The sequence below is a fragment of the Ursus arctos genome, unplaced genomic scaffold, assembly GCF_023065955.2.
Source record: "Ursus arctos isolate Adak ecotype North America unplaced genomic scaffold, UrsArc2.0 scaffold_34, whole genome shotgun sequence".
Taxonomy (NCBI): Eukaryota; Metazoa; Chordata; class Mammalia; order Carnivora; family Ursidae; genus Ursus; species Ursus arctos.
Window position 1 is genome coordinate 22,092,855 of NW_026623030.1, and position 21,501 is coordinate 22,114,355.

Below are 21,501 nucleotides of genomic sequence, written 5' to 3' on the forward strand. Positions count from 1 at the left end.
TCTCTCCATGAGTAGTCTGATTCCGGGAGAGTTGGGATAGTTGCAATTATAGGGTCTTTCCTACCTGGAGTATTCCTTTGCATTCCCCCCAGTCCACCAATGACAGAGACCCCAGAATAATGATGCCCAGGTTTCTACTAGAAAAGTATAACACAAAAATAATTGATTGTTATATTCTCCTAGCTACATCATTTATGAAATGAGGCTTTTGTTGCTTTGACAGATAAGGCCACTCTTTTATCTGAGCTTCTCTGACCTTCTCCTGGGGATATGCTGGCTCATTGAAGCACTTCTTTATGGAACTTCAGCAGCCAATAAGGATGTTGTCTGCTATAACTTGCAAGCAGTTGGACAGGTGAGTGGTACTAGATTGTGACTGTATCTTGTAAGACAGGTATACTCAGACCTAAATAGAAAACAAAGATACTCCATCTTGGTAAGTTGGACCCTTTTGTTTATTGTTACACTTTGAAACAATAGCTCTTAATGTTTTACCATTTTAAAGAACACTACTTGTTTATTATAGAAAGTGTAGAAAATTCAGAGAAGAAAAATGATACTTAAAATCACCCATAATCACCCACATAATATTTTATATGTATTATATATCTTTCCAGCCTTTTTCTCTGTAGGAATATGCATTTTAAAACAAATAAAATAACACATTAATACTTTTTGTAATTTGCTTTTATTTTTCAACATATTGTGAGTATATTTCCATGTAATGAAACATTCTTTAACAACATCTTTTGAGGGGCTCCTGGGTGGCTCATCCATTATGTGTCTGCCTTCGGCTCAGGTCATGGGGTCCCGGGATAGAGCCCCGCATTGGGCTCCCTGCTTGGCGGGAAGCCTGCTTCTCCTTCTCACACTTCCCTTGCTTGTATTCCCTCTCTCGCTGTCTCTCTCTGTCAAATAAATAAATAAAATCTTGAAAACAAAAACAAGAAAACCCCCAAACATCTTTTGAGATTAATGCATGGTTTTTTATTAAAAGAATATAATAAGCATTGGCTTAAATTGGGAAATACTACAGATCATCACGTATGGATTGTAGATCTTTCACAGATTTTGTCAGTGGATTAACCCACACAGTACCATCTGTATATAATGTTTCTTATATTTCTCAGACTTGCTATGCGAAAAAGTAGAGGTTAAAATGCCATCTGTACTCACTGCTACATGTTTCCTTTGAGATTTGTTACTAGAGGGAATATTTCTTTCAATTTATTTATTTATTTAGATTTTATTTATTTATTTGACAGAGAAAGAGACAGCCAGCAAGAGAGGGACCATAAGCAGGGGGAGTGGGAGAGGAAGAAGCAGGCTTCCCAGCGGAGCAGGGATCCCGATGTGGGGCTCGATCCCAGGATCCCGGGGTCACGCCCTGAGCCGAAGGCAGACACTTAACATCTGAGCCAGTCAGGCGCCCCTATTTCTTTCAATTTAGTAGGAAAATAATAATATGTAAATGGTGGTATGAAATCCATATGCTAAAAATAATAACATGTAATTGGTGGTATGAAATCCATATACCAATATATGTTAACTATCTCATATGAATTTTAGTATCATAGAAACATAGTTTATTTAACCCTCCTAATATCTTATAAATTGAGTAACACTCTATTGTTTTATCAGCTAAGGAAATAATATAGTTTTGGAAGTAAAAAAAAATCTGCGTAGAATTCTGGACCCAGTTAACTTTGTAACCTTAGGCAAATACTTAATAATTTCTGAACTTAAGTCTCCTAGTCTGTAAAATGGGCATTAATAATATTTACCTTGTGCTTGGCATAGGTATGATTAATGTTACTTTCTTTTTTTTACAACTTTATTTGGCTATACATGCAATAAACGACTTATTTATTTATTTAATTTTTGAAATATTTTATTTATTTATTTGAGAGAGAGGGAGAAAGCATGAGTGGAGGGAGGGAAGGCAGAGAAAGAGGGAGAAGCAGACACCTTCACTGAGCAGGAGCCCAACGTGAGGCTCAATCCCAGGACCCCAAGATCATGACCCAAGCCAAAGGCAGATACTTTACTGACTGAGCCTCCTGGCTGCCCCTACACAACAATATTTAAAGTGTACAATTTTATCATTTTTAATATATGTATACCCCTATCAAATCATTACCACAATTAAGATAACAAACATTTCTATTTCCATCACCTCCCAAAATCATTTCAAGTTTATATTCCTTTACCTCATGGAGCATATGAATTATAATAGTTGCTTTTAAAAATTTTTGTTGGATATTTCCAGTATCTGCTATTTCATGTCTTCTCCCATGATAATGGGTGACAAATTTCTGTTCTTTGTGTGTCAAGTAATTTAGGATTTCATCTTGGACATTGTGAATGCTATGTAGCATAGACTCTGGGTTCTTTTATAATTCTCTGAAGAATGCTAATGTTTTTGTTTAGCAGACAGTCAACCTGATTAGGTTTAGAATGTGAATTTCTTTTTTTTTTTTTTAAGATTTTATTTATTTATTCGAGAGAGAGAGAGCATGAGGGCGTGGGAGCACTGGAGGGAGATCATCATATCCCTGCTGAGCAGGGAGCCTGATGTAGGACTCAATCCTGGGACTCCAGGATCATGACCGACCCAAAGCCAGTCACTTAACCAATTGAGCCACCCAGGTGCCCTAGAATGTGAATTTCTTTTCATCATTTTTAGGTTCAAGTTCTCTAAGCCTAGTTCTCTAAGCCTTAGCTATGCTGGTTTTGGGCTGTCATTTGCATGCATGCAGTGGTTAGGTTGAGACTTATATGGCATCATACATAGAATCAGGACATCTGCTTTCCTGGCTCTGTCACTTTTGGGATTCTGCCCAAACTTCCTGCCTGAAGGAGGACATTCTCTGGTTTATGTGGTCTAAAACATAGGTTTCTATTGGAGTTTTAGGTGCCTTCATTGAGAAGCACTATGATTGGGATGCACACTTGAGGAAAAGCTGTAAGAAAGCAAGAGAGAAAAGTTTGGGAAACTCACTGTTGTGCAGTTTGCTTCTCCATATTTGATTCCTTTGTTTGATTTTTACTTTTCAGTCTTTGAGTAGTTAACTTTTATATTTTTCCCAGAGGTTTTTTTTTTTTGTTTTTTTTTTGTAATCAATAAGAGGGATGGGCTGTAGAGAGCTAAAACACACTAGCTTATTTTGTTTTATTTATTTATTTATTTATTTAGAGAGAAAGAGCACATGAATGGGGGAGGCGCCCCAGAGAGAGAATCTTAAGCAGGCTCCATGCTCACCTCAGAGTCTGATGCGGGGCTTGATCTCATGACCCTGAGATCATGACCTGAGGTGAAATTAAGAGTCGATACTTAACCAACTGAGCCATCCAGGCACCCTAGCTTTATTTTTTAAATTGTGGTAAAGTGTATAATCATAACTTATATAGCATGGCATATCTTCTTACCCTTATAAATTTAAATTATTTTTGTATTTTTATTTAAAATGCACTTCTGGTAGGCAACATATATTTAGGTCTTAGTATTTTATCCAGTCCAACAATCTCTGCCTTTAAATTGTGGTTTTTAGGCCACTGACACTTAATTTGATTGTACTGTTTTATTTGAATCTATCATTTTGTTCTTTGTTTTCAGTTCTGTTTTTTTTTTTTGTTCCCTTTTCTTCCTTTTTCTGTCTTCTTTGGATTAATATACTATTTTTATTACTACCTTTTATCTCTGTTGTTGGCTTGTTTGCTAAAACCCTTTCTTGCGTTACTTTAGTGGTTATGTTACAGGGTTCATAGTATACATTTTAACTTATCATAGTTGAAGTGATATATCTCTTCATGTATAGGGTGAGAATCTTCCAATGGAATACTTTAGTTTCTCCTCTACTGGCCTTTATGCTATTTTCATGTTTTTTATATGTATACTATTAAGCTCACAATATATTTTTATATTTGCTCAGTTAATTATCATTACAGAGATTTAAATAATAAAAAAATCTTTTATACTTACTGTTTCCAATGTTCTTCATTCTTTTGTGTAGACTCAGATTTTTTTAGTGATACCATTTTTCTTCTGCCTGAAGCATACTCTTTAACATTTCTTATGTTGTGGATCTGCTTTTGTATGTTTGAAAATGTCTGTTTTGCCTTTGTGTTTGGGAGTATATTTGCTGGGTATAGACTTCTAGATTGAGAAAATTTTAGTACTTTAACATATTGCTTCACTGTCTTTTTGCTTGAGCTGTTTCCTTTAAGAAGTCTGATACTATATCTTTGTTCCTTTCTGCATCTTTTTTTTCTCTGGATGCTTTTAAGATATTCTATTAAAAATGAATAATTTGGGATACCTAGATGGCTCAGCTGGTTAAGCATCTGCCTTCAGCTCAAGTCATGATCCCAGAGTCCTGGGATCCAGTCCTACATCAGGCTCCTTGGTCAGCAAGGAGCCTCCTCCCCCTGCCTGCTGTTCCCCCTGCTTGTGCGTGCGCGTGCTCTTTCTCTCTGACAAATAAATAAATAAAATCTTTTAAAAAATGAATAATTTGATTATGATGGCCCTTGCTGTCATTTTCTTCATATCTTTTCCTTGGGATTAATTGAGCTTTCGGATTTATGAGTTTATAGTCTTCATCAAATTTGGAAAGCTTTTGCCCATTATTTCTTCAAATATGTTTTCTATTTCCCTTTTCCTCACCACTTGCACTCCTTTCAGGCATCCTGTTACCTATATATATAATGCTGCTTGAAGCTTTCCCACAGTTCATTGATGCTTTTTCAGTTTTTGGATTCTTTTTTTTTTTGCTTTGTTTTTCATTTTAGATATTTTGTATTGTTATGCTTTCATTAGTCATTTCTTCAGTGTCTAATCTGTATATATTTTTACTTCATCCATTGTGGTTTTTATGTTTATCAGCTCAAATAGGGTCTTTAAAAATATCTTCCATGTTTCTACTTATTAAAAATATGGAATAGGATATAATAACTGTTTTATTATCTTTTACTGCTAATTCTTTTTTTGTTTTAAGATTTTATTTATTTATTTGACAGTGAGAGACAGTGAGAGAGGGAACACAAGCAAGGGGAATGTGAGAGGGAGAAGCAGGCTTCCCGCCGAGCAGGGAGCCCAATGCGGGGCTCGATCCTAGGACCCTGGGATCATGACCTGAGCCAAAGGCAGACGCTTAATGGCTGAGCCACCCAGGCGCCCCTTTTTTCTGCTAATTCTAATATCCGTTTCAGTTTTGGGTAGGTTTCAGTTGATTGATTTTTCTCCGCTGGATGGGTCATGTTTTCCTCCCTCTTTGCATCTAATCTTTTATTGGATGTAAGACACTGTGAATTTTATTTTTGGTGTGTACTAGATATTTCTGTATACCTATAACCATTCTTGAATTTTATCCTTGGATGCAGATAAGTTACTTAGAGATAGTTTGAATCTCTCAGATCTTGCTTTTATGATTTTTTAGTTAGTTCTGGAGTGATGCTTAGTCTCAGGCTAATTATTTCTTACAACTGAGCCAAGGCCTTCCCGAGTACTCTACCTTATGTCCTGTTGAATTATCAGTTTTTTGAATCTTAGTGGTAGGAACTATTTTTGGCCCTATGTGAACTCTAGATACTGTTCTGTAATACTTTTAGATAGTTCTTTCAGCTTTGGATAGTTCCCTTATACACATGCAGCAATTAGTACTTGGCTGAATACTCCAGGAAAATCCTCTGCAAATATCCGGGGTGCCCTGAGCAGCTCTTTCCTCTCCAGCACTCTGTTCTATGAACTCTAGCAGCCTCAGTTTTCTTTGATTCTCATCTCTAACTCCTCAACTCAGAGTTTGCCAAGCTCAGCCTCAGTTTTTTCTTCCTGTACTACAGCATGGAAACTCTCTTTAGAAAGTAATCTGAGGTAGGGGTGCCTGGGTGACTCTGTTGGTTAAGTGGCCAGCTTTTGATTTTGGCTCAGGTCATGATCTCGTGGTTGTGAGAGCAAGCCCCCCATCTGGCTCTGTGCTCAGAGTGGCGTCTGCTTGAGATTCTCTCCCTCTCCTTCTGCCCTGCCCCGCCTCACGGGGATGCACACTTTCTCTGTATCTCAAATAAATAAATCTTAAAAAAAAAAAAAAGTAAGTAAGCTGAGGTAGTTCTATGGCTCATCTCATGTTTCCCATGTTTCAGAGATCACTGACTTTGTTATCTGATGTCTAGTGTCTTGAAGCTGTTGTTTGAAATGTTTTGTCTGTCTTTTTTGTTTGTTTTCCAAGAAGATAAATCGAGCTCTTGTTATTCCATCTTGGCCAGAAGTAGAAGTGCATAAGTAAAGTTTGGGACTGAGAATATGCTCAAAAAACTTCAGCGTTTGTATTTTCAGGGTTAACTTGGAGGTTTTAGGGGAATATATTACTTAAATAATTCTCAATAAAAATCTAAGTTATTCTTTAGAACAGAAAAATGTCTAGAGTGTTTCACTTTAATGTTTCATTTTCCCTATTGTCTTCCCTCCTGATAAACTTTTCCAGCTTGGAGGGAAAAAAATACTATTTAACTTGGGTCTTTTCTTAATATTAAGACACACAATTCATTTGAATGGTCAATTGGTCCATTTATTCAACTTTGGGAGAGAATGAGATATAGGTATCCCTGACTTTTCAAAAGTTTGTGTTATACCTCTTTGCTTTTATGAAAGACGTGCAGAGTACCTGTTCTTGCTAACCAAAAGAAATCCAAAGAGGATTTTGGCCTTTGTGGAAAAAGGCGAAAAGCAAAAATAGCATTCAGTGCTATTTTGCAGCAAGCCATTATAGAGGCAATATGTTCCCCAACCAGCGAATGGCACCACCAAGCTCTTTCCCCAGGAATACACTCAACATCAAGCTGCCATAACTTTGAACTGTATATGTGAGCATCTGTGCTTTATCTCAATTTATTTTGTACATCCAGTAGAAGATATTTCCATTAGCAAGGGTATCAGAAATGGCAATCATTACTGCATTGTTTTGCTGTTGAGAATCCGTATGATTTTGAGGAAGTCATTTGATTTTTATGACAATCATTATTGCTAGTTGAATATAATTAAGGATATAGATGAATAGCCAGATAAAGAGATACATAAGTTCAAAAGGGTCCTGAATGCAGGAGCTTCTGTCCCTGTGGAGCTGGATGTGTTTATCAGGCCAGAAGCTTTCTGAACCCTGCAGTTTAGAGTTTTTTATGGAGGCTTCATCTTGTAGGCATGATCAATTTTTTTTTAGCAACATATGACTTTATTTTTACTTTATATCCAATAAATTTGGTACATTGATCTACCAAATTCTAGTCCTTTTTTATTATAATAATATTTTTTTATTATATTATGTTAGTCACCATACAGTACATCCCTGGTTTTTTATGTAAAGTTCGATGATTCATTAGTTGCGTAGAACACCCAGTGCACTATGCAATACGTGCCCTCCTTACTACCCATCACCACCCTATCCCATTCCCCCACCCCCTCCCCTCTGAAGCCCTCAGTTTGTTTCTCAGAGTCCATAGGCATGATCAATTTTTAATTCAATCTCTAGCCTTTCTCCTCACCCTGGGGGATGGGATGTAGGGCTGAAAATTCTAAGTCTCAAGTCATGGTTTGATCTTTCTGGTAATCAGCCTCTATCCTAAAGCTATCCAGGAGCCCACCAAGTATCATCTCATTAGAACAAAAGGTACTCTTATCACCCAGGAAATGTCAAGGGATTTAGGAGCTCTGTGTAAGATGCTCCTATCATTCTCATCACTCAGGAAATTCCAAGGGTTTTAGGAGTGCTGTGTCAGGAACTAGGGGGGCAGATACCAGACATATATTTATTATGTCACAAGAGCAAACCCAAACTTGGTTCTTCTGTCTCTTTCTCTCCATGTTACTGGAGAATCCTGGTACTTAGTTAAATACTCTTTAGAGACCTGGAGACTAAAAAATACACTATTTCCCTAAACAAGGAACAATTTCATTTGCTAGCTTTTCTACATTAAGATTTTTTATACTTTATAAAATGAACACATGTTCTTGATAAAAATTGAAACACATTTTTGCATACCTGGGGTTTCCAAATGAAAAGTAAAAGTTCACCTCCTTTTTCTACCCCTGACTTTCACAGTTCAACCAGTTAAGATTAAATGTCTCTGGTTTTCAAAATTCCCCTGTAACTGGCTCTTGAGAAAAAAATTGGGAGTGGGTGGAGGCCGGGCACTCTGTTTGCACAAGCAGATGAAGAGGTCCTAGATTTTCCAAGAGTCATAGTAACGAAAGGGCTAGTCACCTGATCTAAACAAACAAGATATCCAAGTTCCTTAATTTAGATTTCCAGTTTCATTCTTTGAACAGGGAAACCCCTTTAGAAAAAAAATTTTTGAAAACAAGTGCCAAGATTTTTAGAACATAGTTAATAGTTATTAATTATTCCCACTGAAGCAGGGTGAAAGAAAATGGGCTTAAGCAGTAGTAGGAAAATATTTAGTTTGGGTAGAAACCTTGAGGATTGTTATGCAGGAATAAATCATTAGGGTCAGTTTGGTGTTTCCCTGTTAAATGTGTTTGTAATTTTCGTCCATGTAAAATGGATTTGCCAGGTGATGCAACGGATAAGGGGATCACTGGTTCCTAGACTTCAGGGTTTTACAAATGAGTGAAACTAAAGAAAAAAAATGTGAGTTGTCATACTGTTGCTATTTTGCTTAATTAAGAATACTTTTAAACAACTACTACCTAATTTCATAAAAGGAATAAAATTCATACTAAAAAACTAGGCAAAATATAATCTCAGACTAGAGCATGGACTCTTTAAATTAGTAGATTTAACTATATGAAAAATTTAATTACATCACCTGTGTTTTTCTCAATATTTCTGAGACCAATGCCTATTTTATCAGGGATCACCACTAATTTTCAAACTGGCATTTGGACATTATTGCACTATATGGGCTTTCACAGCTCTTTCCAGGTTTCAGATGTTAAAGCTTCAGGACGTGTGGCTTTTTTATTTTGTTTTGAGCTTTTCCTTCTCTACTGGGGTGGGTGTGGGATGCAACTTAGAATCAGGCTTATTCCTCTCTTATGATATTACTTTATTATGTGCCTGGAGTTTCTGAGTTCTTGCCTGATTTAGATCATGAACAGAATTTTGTAGGAGACCCAGAGCTGGTCAGGGGTGAACACTGGCTCACTACAGCTCTGGTGCTTTTATGTGTCTTCAATGAACTGGAACAGAAGAAATCAATCATTTACCAAGAGCTAGTCATTCGTTCTGGAACTTACCTGAGAAGCAAAGTGAGTTTTAGAACTAGGCCATCAGAAATAATTTCATTCTTTGATTAATTAATGGAGATGTGGGATTTTCCAAGTGCTATTTTTTTTGTGAACTCAGCCAACCATTCAATAGATGTTACCGTGCCACCATAACGTTCAAATCAGAAGGCTTTGTCTGGCCTATAGCATTTGGCTCTGAAAGATGGAATCTGATCCATAATCTAAGATGCTGAGAATTTTTAATTCTGTTAGATGATTAGATCTACACCAAGAAGATTAATTTGATTGTATATGATTGTCCCCCAGATCAATCTCGGGATCAGGAACAAATTCCATGCTTTTTTCAGAGGGGCCTAGGAGTATTGCTATGCTAATATTTCTGTTTATCAGAGGTAACTGCTATGGAGAAATAAAGGAGAATGACAGTGCCAGACACTGTCCCTGTCTGCTTCCCTATTTACTTTTGACTATTCTAATGTTTATTTTGACATAGGTTGAAGTGTCAGCAGTCACCTTTTCTTAGTGCATGAACCAGGTTTCATTTCCTAGAAGAATATGCTAGTCACATACTTTAGAGGCACCCGTTTGGATTGCAGATGACATGAAGTTTGTGGCTTGGAGTTAAAACATAGAGTTTGGAGTCAAAGAGATCTGGGTTTAAATCCCAGCTCTGGTACCTATTAGCTGTGTGATTTTTAAGCAAGTTAATTTTACTAAGTCTTAGTTTCCCTGTGTAAGATATGAATGATGATAGGATTCTTAGGACTGTCATGAATATTAAATTCGGTAAAAATGTAAAGAGCTTGCCCTTAGTGTGAACTATTGTTGTTCTTGTTATTTTTGGAGGTAAAATAGGATGTCTGCTGATCTCCTTAAGAACAGAACTCACCTTACTTTCTAAATCTGTCTGGTAGAAAGCAGTCTATTAAAAATATCCTCTTATCTAGGATTTGACTTGACGATATTTTCTTGTTAATATATTCTCACTGCCTCTCTGACCTTTTGGACTTAGCCTGCCTAACTCCAAGGCCTAAATTTTACAGTGGCTGGGGGTTTGTATGACATTATTATTGTGATTTTTAGGGTCTTTTATTGGTTTAAATATAATAGGAGCTCAAATAAACTTTTACTAATTGATAGTTGACCTCTCTGGATTTAATTTCATGCTTAAAGTCACTAAGCCCTTCTGTATGGGTAGATTTCTGATGCTAGCCCACTTCAGCTAGCTTTTATCTCTTTTAGCCATGGTATACTAACCAACATCTGATTAATGCCATGGCACCATGTCTGATCTGTGACAGAACAGATTTGTGTCATAATCAATCCCCTTTGTTAAGCGTAAGTACTCCTAACAACAACAGCAAAAATCCCTTGTGCCCTAAGTCCATGTAACAGTAGCTTTACCTGAACTGTTAAGTATTTTGGGACATCTGGAGTCTACTTTAGAGTGGCATACTCTCACCTTCTTTTCTGTTGCAAAAGAAAAGAGACAAGAACCCATTTTCTTTGTAGACGAGAACCCATTTTCTTTGTTCAAAATGTCATCTGACAGTATTTTTATACTAGATTGTTCTCAATTTCTATTTTCTGTGATAAGCTTGAGCTGCCGTCTTTTCAAGACAATTTTACAAGTAGAAAACCACATTTGAAATTTAGGTATCTTCATTTTTTAAAGAGTGAACTAAATAAGCTATTGAGATCTTGTTTATTCTCAGGATTCAAAAAAAAAAAAAAAAAAAAAAGGTCTGGTTGAAAACCGAGACTCTGGAGTTATCTTTTGGATCTGTTTTAGACTGGTGTAGGGGATATTTGGGGCACATAAATTCTTACATTAATTTTTTACTAATTTAATAATAGAAGTAAACTTGTTTCTGCCACTTAACAGACCTTAAATAAGTCATGGTAAAATACTAGTTTTGGTTTTCTCATCACAAAAATAGGATGAAATGTCAGTATATATGTAAAAGTACTTTTAAGTTATAAAACATTATACAAATATAAGGTTGAATAAAAGTTTCTTATTCATCTTCCCTATTATAAATTCTTCTTTATGCATGGTAGTCATTCAGTAACTGTTTGTCTCACTGGGATCTTAGGAGGATAAAGATGATGAATTTGATGAGTTGTGATTGTCTCAAAAGAATACAAAGTAGTTAGGTTGATAAATTTATTTTATTTTTTAAAAGATTTTATTTATTCATTTGGGAGAGACAGACAGAGAGAGCACAAGTAGGGGGAGAAGAAGAGGGAGAGGGAGAAAAAGACTCCCCACCAGGCTGGGAGCCTGACATGGGGCTTAATCCCAAGACCTGGAGATCATGACCTGAGCCCAAGGCAGAGGCTTAACCATCTGAGCCACCCAGGTGCCCCAAAGGATAATAAATTTATAATTAGTCACCTCTGTTTGATATTGAAGAATGTTAACATTAGTCATAGTCATCAAGGTTATTAACAACAGTACTCTCAGGCTTTAACAAATTTTTAAATCTGAAAGCTGCAAGAAATGTCCAATTTAGAATGTTTATGTATTGGGGAGGAAAAAAGATGGCAGAAGAGTAGGGAACCCTTTTTCAGCTGGTCCCCTGAATCAAGCTGGATATCTAGACCATCCTGAACACTCACGAAATCAGCCTGAGACGCAAGAAGGTACATCTGGATCTCCCAAACAAACATCTCTGGCACTGGGTATCGAGGTACAAGCAGGGAGCCATGAATCTACACATAGATATTGGAAGATAAACAGAGGGGAAGAGAGCCGCCGCACTCGGGCGCCGGGAAGTGGTAGCCTTCTGTGCTGGGGAGCGGACCGGACTCACAGACTGGTAGCCCTGGGGGAAACCAGACTGAAACCAGGAGTTCGGGAGCGTGCATGCAAACCAGACCAAAACCAGGAGCTTGGGAGTGCGTGAACCAGACTGAAACTAGGAGCTCTGGAGCGCGCCCTTGACCAGACTGAAAACCGGAGCTATGGAGTGCGTGTGCGAAGCACACTGAAACTGGGAGCTCGGGAACCGGGGTGGCTGGAGATGTTAGAAGCATGAAGGGCAGAGATGTGCCGGCCCTGGGAGCAAGGACTGGGAGAGAGGCTATGGGACGCACAACCCGGGTTGCTGCAGGTCTTTAGCAGCACCGACAGAAACGGAGAGTTAGAGTGGGCAGGAGAGCTCAGTGAAGAGCAGACTGCGATTTCTCTGTTCTGAGACAGAGGCTCAGAGGCTCAGATACGGTCACTGCTGCTCTGACCCTCTGAAGAGTCACAGAAAGCTGCCAGGGAAAGCAGCCAGAGAACAAAAGCCCAGAAAAACTGGTTCTCACTGTGCCCATCCCCCCCCCCCCCCCCCCCCGCCAGGGGACAGGGCAACTCTACCCAAAAAGGGTTGCCTGAGTATCGGCACGGCAGACCCCTCTTCCAGAAGCCAGGCTGAAAAAACAAGAAGCCCACATCCCTAAGGTCCCTATAAAACAAGTGCATCTTGCTTGGGTCCTGGTCAATAATTTGGGCTCTGTACGTCCCCGCAACCACACCTCATCAGAATGACAAGGAGGAGGAACCCCCGACAAAGCAAAGAAACAGAGACTGTGGCCTCTGCCACAGAACAAATGGATATGGATATAACCAAATTTTCAGAAATGGATTTCAGAGTAACAATGGTCAAGATGATGTGTAGGCTAGAAAAAAATATTAGCGAAAATATTAACGAGAACATAGAATCTCTAAGAGTGGAAATGAGAGCGAATCTGGTGGAAATTAAGAATGCTATAAATCAAATGCAGTCTAAACTGGATGCTCTGACTGCCAGGGTAAATGAGGCAGAAGAACGAATTAGTGAGTTGGAGGATGAGATGATAGAAAAGAAGGAAAAAGAGGTAACATGGGTTAAGAAACTCCACTTTCAAAAGATAAAACTACGGGAGATTACTGACTCAGTGAAATGTTCCAATGTCAGAATCATCGGCATCCCCGAGGGGCTGGAGAAAGATAGAGGTCTAGAAGAGATATTTGAACAAATTGTAGCTGAGACCTTCCCTAATCCAGCGAACGAAACAAGCATTCATGTGCAAGAGGGAGAAAGGACCCCTCCCAAGATCAACAAGAACAGACCGACACCACGTCACATAATAGCACAATTCGCAAATCTTAGATCCAAGAAAACAATCTTGAAAGCGGCCAGGGGGAAGAGGGAGGAACATCAGAATAAGGTCAGACCTGTCTGCAGAGACCTGGCAAGCCAGAAAAAGCTGGCAAGACATTCAGAGCACTAAGTGAAAAGAACATGCAGCCAAGGATTCTTTATCCGGCAAGGCTGTCATTCAGAATGGATGGAGAGACAAGGAGCTTCCAAGACCAGCAGAAACTGAAAGAATATGTGACCACCAAGCCCTACAAGAAATATTGAGGTGGGTTCTATAAAAGTAAAAAGACCCCACGAGTGATACGGAACAGAAATTTACAATTATAGAAACAAAGACGTCACAGGCAGCATGACCTCATTAAAATCCTATCTCTCAATAATCACTCTCAATGTGAACAGCCTAAATGCTCCCATAAACGCCACGAGTTGCAGGTTGGATAAAAAGACATGACCCATCCATATGCTGTCTACAAGAGACTCACCTCAAACCTAAAGATACATCCAGACTGGAAGTGAAGGGATGGAGAACCATTTTTCATGCCAACTGGGTAGCAATTCTCATATCAGACCTCAAAAGAAAGCTGGGGTAGCAATTCTCATATCAGACAGATTAGATTTTAAGCTAAAGACTGTAGTTAGAGATATAGAAGGACACGATATTATTCTTTTTTTTTTTTTTTTTACCTGTTAAAGCTTTCTCATGGCTTTGCCTTGATGTCACAGATTTTATTTTTATGAAAGGGCGGTGTTCTTGGACTTTACAACTAAAGAAAAAACCATTATAATAATAGTGTAATAATAATAATAACAATAATGAATAACCCAAATATAGCAAAAGCTGTCACTCCCCACCACTTCCCTCTAGACTACTCCCCTTCTGTTCTTCTTCTGGTCAGAGTGGTCATTCTCAGTTTTTCTAATAAAATAAAGTTAAATCTGGCCTCAGACATTTCACACATTCATCGGCTACTCCTTAACTCCTGAGAAGTCTCATCCGAAAAGATCCCTGCTACTGAAGCAGTCCCTGACCTTCCTGGGGACAGAAGGCTTCCCTTCTTTATATGCCCTTTATCCTCCACTTCTTCAGAGCAACTATAATTAATTATTTGTCATTATCTGACAGTAAGCTATGTGAAGGTGTAGTCTTATTGCCATCACTCTGTACCCAGCACTCGCCATGCATGGACTTAGTTATGTATGTCCATCCTCATGTATGTCTATCCTCCCCTCACAAAGGAGACTTTTGAGGCACAGAAAGGTTAAGTAACTTGCCCGAGGTTCATCTCTATCTGTGTTGGAACTGGAATGCCAACCCAGGTTTGTGTGACCCCAGAGCCTGCCTCTCACCTGGGCACTTCAGTCAGAAAATTATCAGTTTTAGCTGCTACTCATGTGATTTAGTGAGAAATTCTGATGTTTTTCTCATCCTGTGGTTCTGTGTGTCTTTTGTGGGTCTCAGTCTTTCATGACATATGTGTAATTACAAAGTTTGCTGACTGGATATGTTCAATTACTGTTTGAGGAGATGCCTTGAAAAACCAGAGTATATATCAGATACCTCTTTGTCTTTAACCAGCTTAAAGGTGGGTGAGACAGGAAAATATGTATGCATGGAATAATTAATATGTGACTAATGACAATGTCTGTCTGTCTGTACACCTGTCTGATTTTTCCCCCCAGTACCTCAGGGAAGCTGTACAGGGTATTGAGTTCAGGAAAGGAGTCCAAAATAGGAACTGGTGATAAGAAAGCAGCTTTATGGAGTGGTTGAGGTTTGATGGGGTCTCTATGGCATGGCCTTTCTCAGTATTTCAGTTGAGAAAAGGTTTAAAGAGCTATATGCGGACAAGTCCCCAGTCTGAACCCCAGCTTCCATCTCCTGAACTCCAGGCCCTTAAGGTGCATTTGTCCATTAGACCTGTCCACTTGTGTGTGCCACGGTCACCTCAAAGGCAACATGTCCAAAGTGGACACTCCCTAACCTGCTTCTCTCCCATTGTTCTGGAGTTCGCACTATATTATTCTTAAAGGGTGTATCCAACAAGATGATCTAACAGTTATAAATATCTATGCCTCCAACAGGGGAGCAGCTAGATACACAAGCCAACTTTTAACCAGAATAAAGAGACATATAGATAATAATAGATTAATAGTAGGGGACCTCAACACTCTGGTCTCAGCAATAGACAGGTCATCTAAGCAGAACATCAACAAAGAAACAAGAGCTTTGAATGATATACTGGACCAGATGGACCTCATAGATATATACAGAACACTACACCCTAGAACAACAAAATACTTATTCTTTTTGAATGCACATGGAACTTTCTCCAGAATAGACCATATACTGGGTCACAAAACAGGTCTCAACCGATATCAAAAGACATATTATTCCCTGCATATTCTCAGACCACAATGCTTTGAAACTGGAACTCAATCACAAGGAAAAATTTGGAAGAATCTCAAACACTTGGAAACTAAGAACCATCCTGCTTAAGAATGATTGGGTAAATTAGGAAATTAAAGAGGAACGTAAGCAATTTATGGAAACCAATGAGAACGAAAACACATGGGTCCAAAACCTATGGGACACTGCAGAGGCAGTCCTAAGGGGAAAACACATAGCCATCCAAGCCTCACTCAAAAGAACAGAACAATCTAAAATGCAGTCCTTATATTCTCACTTTCAGAAGCTGGAGTTGGAACAGAAGAACAGGCCTAACCCACATACGAGAAGACAATTAAGATTAGAGCAGAGATCAATGACTTAGAAACCAGGAGTACAGTAGAGCAGATCAACAAAGCTAGAAGCTGGTTCTTTGAAAGAATTAATAAGACCAATAAGCCACTGGCCAGACTTATTCAAAAGAATAGAGAAAGGACCCAAATTAATAAAATTATGAATGAAAGGGGAGAGATTACAACCAACACTAAGGAAATAGAAACAATAATTAGAAACTATTATCAACAACTATATGCCAATAAATTAAACAACCTGGAAGAAATGGATGCCTTCTTGGAAACCTATAAACTACCAAGACTGAAACAGGAAGAAATTGATTATGTAAACAGACCAATTAATCATGAAAAGATTGAGTTAGTGATCAAAAACCTCCCAAAAAACAAGAGTCCAGGGCCTGGTGGCTTCCCTGGGGAATTCTACCAAACATTCGAAGAAGAAATAATACCTATTCTCCTGAAACTGTTTCAAAAAATAGAAACAGAAGGAAAGTTACCAAACTCATCCTATGAAGCCAATATTACCTTGATCCCCAAACCAGGCAAAGACCCCATCAAAAAGAATTACAGACTGATATCCCTGATGAATGTGGATGCCAAAATTCTCAACAAGATCCTAGCTAACAGGATCCAACAATACCTTAAAAGAATTATCCATCAGGACCAAGTGATGCAAGGGTGGTTCAACATTCGCAAATTGATCAGTGTGATAGATCACATTAATAAGAGAAGAGACAAGAACCATATGATCCTCTCGATGCAGAAAAAGCATTTGACAAAATACGGCATCCTTTCCTGAGTAAAACCCTTCAGAGTATAGGGATAGAGGATACATTCCTCAATTTCATGAAAACCCTACAGCATATATCATTCTCAATGGGGAAAAGCTGAGAGCCTTTCCCTTAAAATCAGGAACATGACAAGGATGCCCACTCATGCCATTATTGTTCAACATAGTACTAGAAGTCCTAGCAACAGCAATCAGACAACAAAAAGAAGAAAAGTTATTCAAATTGGCAAAGAAGAAGTCAAACTCTCTCTCTTCGCAGATAACATGATACTTTATATGGAAAGCCCAAAAGACTCCACCTCCAAATTACTAGAACTCATTCAACAATTCAGTAATGTGGCAGGATACAAAATCAGTGCTCAGAAATCAGTTGCATTTCTATACATGAATAATGAGACTGAAGAAAGAGAAATTAGGGAATCGATTCCATTTACAATAGCACCAAAACCCGTAAGATATCTCAGAATAAACTTAACCAGAGAGGTAAAGGATCTATACTCTAGAAACTATGGAACACTGATGAAAGACTGAAGAAGACAAAAAAAGATGCAAAAACATTCCATGCTCATGGATTGGAAGAATAAAGGTAGTTAAAATGTCTGTGCTACCCAGAGCAACCTACACTTTTCAATACCATCCCGATCAAAATACCAATTACATTTTTCAAAGAGCTGGAACAAAGAATCCTAAAATTTACATGGAACCAGAAAATACCCTGAATCGCCAAGGAAATGCTGAAAAAGAAAAAGCTGAGGGCATCACATTGCCTGATTTCAAGCTATATTGCAAAGCTGTGATCACCAAGGCAGCATGGTACTGGCACAAAAACAGACACACAGACCAATGGAACAGAATAGAGACTCCAGAAATGGACCCTCGACTTTATGGTCAGCTAATCTTTGTCAAAGCAGGAAAAAGCATCCGGTGGAAAAAAGTCTCTTCAATAAATGGTGCTGGGAAAATTGGACAGCTGTATATAGAAGAATGAAACTTGACCACTCTCTCACACCATACACAAAGATAAACTCCAAATGGATGAAAGACCTCAGTGTAAGACAGGAATCCATCAAAATCCTGGAGGAGAACATAGGCTGTAACCTCTTCAACATCAGCCACAGCAACTTCTTTCCTGACACGTCTCTAAAGGCAAGGAAAACAAAAGAAAAAATGAACTTTTGGGATTCATCAAGATAAAAAGTTTCTGCACAGCAAAGGAAACAGTCATCAAAACAAAGAGGCAACCCACAGAATGGGAGAAGATATTTGCAAATGACACTACAGATAAAAGGCTGGTATCCAAGATCTATAAAGAACTTCTCAAACTCTATACACAAGAAACAAATAAACAAATTAAAAAAATGGGCAGAAGATATGAACAGACACTTTTCCAATGAAGACAATATAAATGGCTAACAAACACATGAAAAAATGTTCAACATCATTAGCCATCAGGGTAGTTCAAATCAAAACCACATTGAGATACCACCTTACACCAGTTAGAATGGCAAAAATTAACAAGGCAGGAAACAACAAATGTTGGAGAGGATGTGGAGAAAGGGGAACACTTTTACACTGTTGGTGGGAATGCAAGTTGGTACAGCCACTTTGGAAAACAGCGTGGAGGTCCCTCAAAAAGTTAAAAATAGAGCTACCCTATGATCCAGCAATTGCACTACTGGGTATTTACCCCAAATACAGATATAGTGAAGAGAAGGGCCATATGCACCCCAATGTTCATAGCAACATTGTCCACAATGGCTAAACTTGGAAGGAGCCAAGATGCCCTTCAACAGATGACTGGATTAAGAAGATGTGGTCCATATATACAATGGAATATTACTTAGCCATCAGAAAGAATGATTACCCAATATTTGCAGCAACATGGATGGGACTGGAGGAGGTTATGCGAAGTGAAATAAGTCAAGCAGAGAAAGACAATTATCATATGGTTTCACTCATTTGTGGAACATAAGGAATAGCAGTAAGATCGGTAAGAGAAGGAAGGGAAGAATGAAGGGGGGCTAAACAGGTGGGGGAATGAACCACAAGAGACTGTGGACTCCGGGAAACAAACTGAGGGTCTCAGAGGGGAGGGGGCTGGGGGGATGGGTTAGCCCAGTGATGGGTATTAAGGAGGGCACGTATTGCATGGAGCACTGGGTGTTATATGCAAACAATGAATCATGGAATACTAAAAAAAAGAAAAAAGAACAACAACAAAAAAGAATGTTTATGTATCTAGTGGGAGGGTGGAGAAATCCGTTAGATATAATGACATCCTGGTTCCCTCTACTGGGTTTAAATGAAATTACATTTTTGTTTTTTTTTTTTTAAGTTTTAATTTTAATTCCAGTTAGCATACAGTGTTATAGTAGTTTCAGGTATACAATATAGTGATTCAACACTTCCATACATCACTTGGTGCTCATCATGACAGGTGTACTCCTTAATCCCCATCACTTATTTTACTCATGCCCCCAACTTCTTCCCCTCTGGTAACCATCAGTTCTCTAATTAAAAGTCTGTTTCTTGGTGTGTCTCTTTCTCTCTTTCCCTTTGCTCTTTTGTTTTGTTTCTTAAATGCCACATATGAGTGAAATCATGGTATTTGTCTTTCTCTGACTAACTTATTACACTTAGCATAATACTCTAGATCCATCTATGTTGTTGCAAATGGAAGATTTCATTCCTTTTTATGGGTGAATAATAGTCCATTGTAAATAATGGATACCTATTGCTTCTTAAAACTTGTTTCCTTGGCATAAAATCATCAGTCTCTCCAAGTGGCAACAAGAGGAGAGCGGAAGACAAGGGAGTCAGATCATGGTTCAAATTTTACTGCCAATGTTGAAGAGCCGTGTAATTTAGAGGATACCACTCCCTATGATAGACAATCACTTCTCTCACATGTTTGCCTTAGTAATGGTGGGAAAGTTTTAGGGATCTCTCTCTACAGATTTTTTCTAAAAACTAAATTTTCATCTGCCTATGGCCTTGGATAAGGAACTCAGAGTTATTAGATGAAAATTCATTGTTTATGGTGTGCCAGTCATTATACTATACTTTGGAGCATACATCCTTTAAAGTTTGGTCATGAGATGGCAGAAATTCAGTCACATTTTCAGGCTCCACTTCTAGTTCTCTCACAGTTTCCACCACATCTGAAGTACTTCTCCACTGAAGTCTTAAACACCTCAAAGTCATACATGAGGGTTGGAATCAGCTTCTTCCAAACTCCTGTTAATGTTGATATTTGACCTCTTCCAAAGAATCACAAATGTTCTTAATGTTATCTAGAATGATGAATCTTTTCCAGAGGTTTTCAATTTACTTTACCCAGATCCATCAGAGAAATCACTATCTGTGACAGTTATAGCCTTATGAAATGTATTTATTAAATAATAAAACTCGAAAGTCCAAATTACTCCTTGATCTGTGGGCTGCGTAATGGATTTTGTGTTAGCAGGCAGGAAAACAATATTAATCTCATTGTATATTTCTTTTTTTTTCTTTAAAGATTTTATTTATTTATTTGACAGAGAGACAGCCAGTGAGAGAGGGAACACAAGCAGGGGGAGTGGGAGAGGAAGAAGCAGTCTCCTAGCAGAGAAGCCTGATGTGGGGCTCGATCCCAGAACGCTGGGATCATGCCCTGAACCAAAGGCAGACGCTTAATGACTGAGCCACCCAGGCACCCCTCATTGTATGTTTCTATCAGAGCTCTTGGGTGACCCAGTACATAGTCAATGAGCAGTAATATTTTGAAAGGAATCTTTTTTTCTGAGCAGCAGGTCTCAACAGTGGGCTTAAAATATTCAGTAAACCATGTTGTAAACAGATGTGCTGTCATCCAGGCTTTGTTTTGTTTTTTTTTTTTTGTTTTTTTTTTTTTTTCATTTCCAGAGCACAAGCAGAGTAGATTTAGCATGATTCTTAAGGGTCCTAGGATTTTTTTCTGCGGGTAAAGGAGCATTGGCTTCAACTTAAAGTCAACAACTGCATTGGCCCCTAAGAAGAAAGTTAGCCTGTCCTTTTTTTTTTTTTCTTAAAGATTTTATTTATTTATTTTACAGAGAGAGAGAGAGAGACAGCCAGCAAGAGAGGGAACACAAGCAGGGGGAGTGGGAGAGGAAGAAGCAGGCTCCCAACAGAGCAGGGAGCCTGATGTGGGACTTGATCCCAAGACCCTGGGATCACTCCCTGAGCCGAAGGCAGATGCTTAACGACTGAGCCACCCAGGCGCCCTTTCCTTTTTTCTTTTTAATTAAATATTTTATTCATTTATTTATTTGAGAGAGAGAGAGCGAGAGAGAGCACAAGTCTTGGGAAGAGGGGCAGAGGGAGAGGTAGGAGCAGGCTGCCCAAGGAGCAGGGAGCCCAACATGGGGCTCAGTCCCTGGACCCTGGGATCATGACCTGAGCTGGAGGCAGATGCTTAACCAACTAAGGCACCCAGGCACCCCTGAAAGTTAGCCTGTCCTTTGAAACTTTAAAGCCAGGCATTGACTTCTCCTAACTACAAAAGTCTTAGATGGCATCTTCTTTCAATATAAGGCTGCTTCATCTATATTGAAAATCTCTTGTTTAGTGTAGCCACC

At 38.6% G+C, this 21,501-nt stretch overlaps 1 protein-coding gene across 3 annotated transcripts in view; it reads left to right on the top strand.

Moving 5' to 3' along the window:
- The window catches only part of TMEM116 (transmembrane protein 116), a 91,632-nt gene that overhangs the window by 29,324 nt on the left and 40,807 nt on the right, over positions 1 to 21,501 (top strand). For all 3 annotated transcript variants that reach the window (XM_044389894.3, XM_057305901.1, XM_057305902.1), the window contains exon 4: positions 224 to 355. In XM_044389894.3, the coding sequence (XP_044245829.2) occupies positions 224 to 355 (132 nt within the window). The remainder of the gene's footprint in view (positions 1 to 223; positions 356 to 21,501) is intronic.